Raw genomic sequence first — 6,000 nt, forward strand, 5'->3', positions numbered from 1 at the left:
TCTCTTGCAGGTCTGGGCAGACTTCCGTGCCTCCCTTTACCTCTGTGTAATGAGCAGCCAGGGAGCGCTACTTACAGTACTCTGTGAAGTATTTAAGCTTGAGCTGGAGGGTACTATCGTAAGGTTTCAGGAGTGACACTGTGCAGAGCGAATGCAGTTCTCTAAAGCTCAGGGTGCTTTAAAAAAAAAAAAAAGCATCTTTATCTCTTTTTATGCCACTTCCCTGGAGCTAGAAACAAAGTCCTGTGTGTTTCTGCCCCTCTGGAAGACCAGAGAACAGCGGAATTCTGCCCAAGATGGGCTCAGGAGGCTATGGGTGTCGGAAGGGTCAAGTAGCAGAGGAAGCTGGGGGAACTGCAGAGTGTCAGAAGAGGTATTCGTGTCTGGCATTTGGGGTCTAGAACTCAAAGGTAGTATGAGCCTTGAAGAGAAGTCTCTGTGCAGGGGGAGAGAGAGGCAAGATAGCACAAGAGTGGCTCTGAATGTTGAATGTCACAAAACAATGGAGCTCTGTGAAACACTGCAGGGAGTGACTTCAGCTGGGATGAATGCAGCTGGCTCAGCAAATGCTGGACAATCCCCAGTTGCTGCCCCTTCTTCCTGGCCACTGGGTACAGGCAGAGAGCAGGGAGAAATATATATCTTCACACTCTGGGCTGCTTCGCATACATGACAAATTCTAGTGGTTTGGTTTCACTAGTAGGTGATTTCCACAGGGAGCTTTGGATGAACTGACTGCAGGAGTTTCGGAACCTGGATGCCCAAATTCTGTCTCCAGCTTTGTCACAGACAGTGCCAGTGCTGCTTGCCATATTGGGTACGTGGTAACGTCTTGCTGAGTGGGGGAAGCTGCCTGTTTGGCCAGGCACAGTAACTCCCGCACATCTCTTGAGCAGCAGCAGCTGCCCAGAACTTGCTAGATCACTCCAGATTTGTTCTTGGTGGTGCAAGACAGGCTTGGATGGGGAGAGGCACGGTTCCTGCTGTGCCAGGCCTCTCTGTCACAGCAGATCACCAGCACAAAAGGACTAGGAAGAGAGAATGGAGAGGGAAAGCTGGGGCTTTACAGAGCAACTTGGAGGCTTGTGGCAAACTGGTTTGAGGCTGGAGATGCCTAGGAGGCAAGGTGCAATAGCATTCTTGAGCTGAAACCTGTTGTGCAGACACACCTAAGCAATTCCTTTAGCCCAAATGCTACTCATGGCCATTGGGATATATGCATTTCCTTTGCAAGCTCTGTTCAGTGAAAGGATCTTGTCTGAGAGGTGGGAGTGGTGCGAAAATCCAAATATTGCTGCCTCAGTTGACGCACTTTTTACATTTTTTTTTAGCTTTATGCTTGGCTTCAAGGATTTAGTTTTGTGCTCCTGAACCTTTCAAAGAGGGTCTGGTTCACTAAATTGCTACGAAGGGGCTTGGCTACACCTAGGTGACTTCAGCTGTCATCCAGTTTTGCTGTAGGCTACATCTCCCATCCAGAAGGGCCTGTATTTTAGATGTGCCATGTTCTCTGTATTAATGTCAGTAGTGATTTCTTGCTCCTGTTTCTCTTCCAGATGTTATCCAAGCAAATCGGCTCCATGCAGTAGATATCACCTCAAGCAGCTTCCGCCTGATGTGGCCCAAACTCCTCTCCCAAGAAACTGGCTACTACACCCTGGAGTATGCCCCAATAGATGATCTAGCAAGGAAGAGGACAAAGCAAGTGTCTGGGGCTCACACTAGCCTCATGCTAAGCAACCTTGCACCAGAAACTACTTATGAGGTGGCACTCATTCCTGAATCCAACGTCCACTACTTCCCTCCCCAGACAACAAGGGTTACTACACTAGCAGGTAAAATGTGCACAACCGTGACGAAAGGGGAAGTCTCCACTGTACTGAGCCTCACATATATAAAGCAAACAGGACAGTCTTTGGTCTGCATCCCACAGCCTCATGGTCTGATTGGAAAAGGCAGATGGTTGTGGTTAGGACAGAACATAATGAGCTGCTTTATGCTGGCACTCAGCTGGCAGTTCTTTCCTTAGAGAGATGTTCTGGACTGCCCAGAACAGGGGATCAGTTCTGATGGTCGTAAGATGCCCTTCCAACCTTAAAAATCTATCAGTCTGGAGGAAAGCAGAGCCCACTGCCCTGGGAAAAGGCAGCGGGAGCTGCAGCTTGCAAATATTTAACAGGGCTGAGGCGTAGACCCCACTGGGGATAAAGCACAGGCTGCTGCACATAACTTACTATCCCAGTACGATAGTCTGGCAGAAGCAGTGCTGCCTTGTGTGGGTTACTGCCAAAGGGGAATTTTGACCTTCATAGCTTGAGCCGTTCCTATGGGAACAAGGAGATCCCTGTCTCCTACCTGAGGCTGCAGGTGCAGCTAGGGGAGAGTAATGCTCTTGAAGCAGGTGATTCTGCTTCTCTGGGCAGGTGTATCCACTGATGGGGAATCCCTGTTTAAGAGAGAAGGAGAGGAAGACCACTCAGAGCAGAAGCCATCTTCTCTGTACAGACTAGTCATTTGGGTCAGAAGAATAACTCAGATTTCTGCTGGAGAGCAACATGCAAAAAAGTGACACACTGAAAATCTGAAGAGGGGTGACAAAGTCAAGATGAACTTGCATCCAATATTAATTTTCTGCATGCAAGAACAGTTTTGGCTGAGTAGTTTTGCCTGCTCTATGCTGCACAGGTAGAGAAACTGTTTTCTTAGGGCTGAGCTGGGTTGTGCTGACTTGGATGACTATCAACATCCACTTGCTGGATGGATTTTCTTCCACCTCCTGGAAGCCAAATATGGGGCAGGTCGATTATGCTCCTCTGACAGCATTCTTATGCCTTGAATTACATACTCATTCACATCTTTTTACATTGCTTTCAGAGGAAAAAAGCCCAGCTCAGGTTCTCATCTCGGAGTCTGGGCCATACAGCTTCCATGTTAGTTGGGCTCCCACACTGGACAGTGTGGTCAGCTATCAGATCCTGTATGGACCACTCCCTGGGAACTCAGTGAAGCTGCTGGAGGTGGATGGCGAGCACAATAGCACTGTGGTGGAGAATCTGGCACCCAATACAACCTATCTAGTGACAGTGACTGCAGTCTACAAATCGGGAAAGGAGAAATCCCTGTCAGCTAAAGCATGCACTCAGGAAGGTGAGTGAGCGGCACTCTGCTGATAGGAAACTATATGGGCTCTGAAGTGTGCCTGTTTCTTTGCACAGATCATCTGCCTCTAGGTGAAGCCAGAGAATTCTTTCAGCCCAGTTACTGGGGAGGGATGAGAAGGGGAAAGCTGCAGCTTCTGATGAACAGCACATGATATGCCATTAGGATGTAGCAGATGTATAAGGCACAGGACTGAAAGAAAATCAGACACGCACAACATGACTGCTATTACAGGGTGTGTACTGCCAAGCTGCTGGTGCAGTCACAAGCTGAACAAACTTGGAGATCCCTGAATCTCCCTAAAGAAGAAAGAAAACTGCCTTTCCCTTCTATCTCCTCAGTGGCTGTTCTTTGGTGTGATTTAGGAACAGAGGGGTGGAAACTTCATTGGCAGAAGCTTCTGCTCTGAAGAGGTACCTGTAAAGATATTGCAAGAGGCAAAACCTAGCTCTTTTTAGGACTCAAGAGTGAGGAGCTCAGAGAATGACAGCAGCTGAGGGTGTGGGAGGTGGCCAGCCAGTGCCTAACAGTGCCAACAAAAGTTATTTTGTGCTGGTACCAGGACAAAGTTAAGGGCTAATTAGGCTGAGCTCCTCCAGTGCAGAGATGTAGAGTGATGGGCTATTGTGTCTCTACAACAGAGAAAGACCAGGCTGGCTGGCCCCTTCTCAGCAATCCCCTTGGGAGGAGCAAGGAGCTAGACGGTAAGGACCACTCCATACAAATGGCCCACAGTAACATGAATCTTCTTTCTCTAGAGGGCTCCAAAGTGAGGCACCTTCGCTTTGAAGACATGGGCCCCAACACCCTGAAAGCTTCCTGGGATTCTGCTGATGGCAAAGTCCTTGGTTACAGAGTCAGATGCCGGCGGCAAACTGGCCCTTCATCTGTCATCAGCGTTTCGCCACAGATACACAGTGTGATCCTCACAGACCTGGCTTCAGGCACCACTAACAAAGTGTGCGTAAAGCCCATGTACAAGAACCAGCCAGGCAAACGGCTATGCCGCATGGTGCACATGCAGCCAGGTGAGCAGAATCTGGGGGCACTTTAGCCAAGGGAAAGTGTCCTGAAGGGCACTGAGGTGCTGGAGATCCAACACAGAGGAGCCCTCATGGCTGAAATGCTCTGTGCCCATCAGCTAGCTTGCCAATAGGGCTTCATCACAGCTATCAGCCCAAAAGATACTGTCCAAAGATGGGCTCTTTCCCCATTTTTAAGAGCAATACTCCTCCTAGTGGCATTATATTTGCAGGCAGGAGAAAAAGTGTACAGTGGAGGCAGTCCTGCAACTGCTTTGGGATAACAAGGGCGGGAAGACTGCTAAAAGTTGGCATGGGCATTGGAAGAGCTGTTTAAAAGTCATTTGAACTCTTGGCTACCCTTCACTTTTCAACGTGGCAGGGAGTAGCTGTGTTTAATGGTCAGCTTGTAAGTCACAACACATCTGCTTTCCTCCTTCCATTACTCAGAAGCCACTTACTGTCATGAAACACAAAGGGATTCTTCATAGGCTGAAGTGAAGTAAGAGCTAAAAAGATGCTGTGTGACAGTGCAGAAGCACAGCAAGAGGCTGGAGGGATAGTGAAGATAACCACAGGGACTGGATCTCTGACTCGGTCAAATTTGGAGAATGGGTGGCTAAAGATGACATTATACTTCCTGTGTTCTTCCCAGCTACAGAGGCCCAAGGATATAAGCACAGACAGAGAGCATGATGGATTCTGGAGTGAACTGATTCCCGGCAGAGCAAGGAATCTTGCTTGGACAAAGACTTGGACAAAAAGGAGGGGTCAGGAGAGGAAACTGGAAAGCTCACAGATCATCTCCCAGCCTGCACTGTCTGTTAAGGTGTCCTGGTTGTCAAGCCTAAAGGCTCTCCTCAGCCAAGTTCTTGCAAAGCTTAAAGGTTTGGCTTGGCTGGATGGAACAACCAATCTGACTAATAGACCCCAAATCTGTACCCTCTTTTATATACATATGCCTGACAAATAACAAACAAAAGACAAAGTGATGAATCCTCACTATTGCTTGCTTACTGCCTGTTCTCTATTTATTAAATGTTGATACAGTTTCATTTTTGCAGCTTATGAGCATGTTGAAGACTCAGCTGTTTACTGCCCTGGCCTTTCATTCTGGGCACCTGCACTCGGAGAAAGATTACATGTGGCCAAATCCATTCCTTCTGTCAACAGCCATTGAAACCGACACACTTGACAAAGAGCAGCTTTCCTCCAACTCATCCAGTGTACTCACCAGGTAGCTCAAATTAGGCATCCCAAAAGTATAGCACCTTGGGGATGGAAGGGAAAAGCATTAGGAGGAAGAAGAAGAACATAATACAAACACGTAGAGTATGCAGAGAAGATTGGGTCAGAGCCACCAGGATTTCTGAGAAGAGGAAGAAAAGAGGTTGTTAACCCACTTGGCCTTTGGCTGGGACATCCTGCCTTTTATAAAGTGCAAGGACAGTTTAGTGTTCCCAGTTGGTCTTTGGTTTATAGCAGAGCTGGGTCGGTGAACTGTGAGAAATGGAACGATAGGGCCAGGCCAGGGCTGATGAGCACTGTCAGAGTGATCTAGCAGAAAAGTTTGCTCACTGCCAGCCTGCTGAATTCTTGAGTCTAATCAACACCGTTCCATTCTCCCTCTGGCACTGGTATTAAATTCATCTGCTGCGATGACATACAGAGCCCAGATGGACTTTGAAGGGTTCAGTTCCCCCAAGTCATTTGCCTTGGGGTTTGGTATCAGTCTGAGAGAGCAAGAAACTCAAAAACTTGGGAATTTGCTTCTCCAGCAGATTATTCTACTCTAGAGCTCTCAGCTGAGCTCAAGGAG

General features: G+C 48.1%; 1 protein-coding gene across 1 annotated transcript in view; it reads left to right on the forward strand.

Moving 5' to 3' along the window:
* Window positions 1-5,598, forward strand: part of VWA1 (von Willebrand factor A domain containing 1) — a 32,582-nt gene extending 26,984 nt beyond the window's left edge. Inside the window, exons 4-7 of the mRNA XM_010577419.1 lie at window positions 1,557-1,835; window positions 2,875-3,147; window positions 3,918-4,187; window positions 4,837-5,598. Of these exons, the coding sequence (XP_010575721.1) occupies window positions 1,557-1,835; window positions 2,875-3,147; window positions 3,918-4,187; window positions 4,837-4,877 (863 nt within the window). The 3' untranslated portion in view covers window positions 4,878-5,598. The remainder of the gene's footprint in view (window positions 1-1,556; window positions 1,836-2,874; window positions 3,148-3,917; window positions 4,188-4,836) is intronic.
* Window positions 5,599-6,000: the final 402 nt, after the last annotated feature.

Source organism: Haliaeetus leucocephalus, unplaced genomic scaffold, assembly GCF_000737465.1.
Source record: "Haliaeetus leucocephalus isolate CR32 unplaced genomic scaffold, Haliaeetus_leucocephalus-4.0 Scaffold556, whole genome shotgun sequence".
Lineage (NCBI taxonomy): Eukaryota > Metazoa > Chordata > Aves > Accipitriformes > Accipitridae > Haliaeetus > Haliaeetus leucocephalus.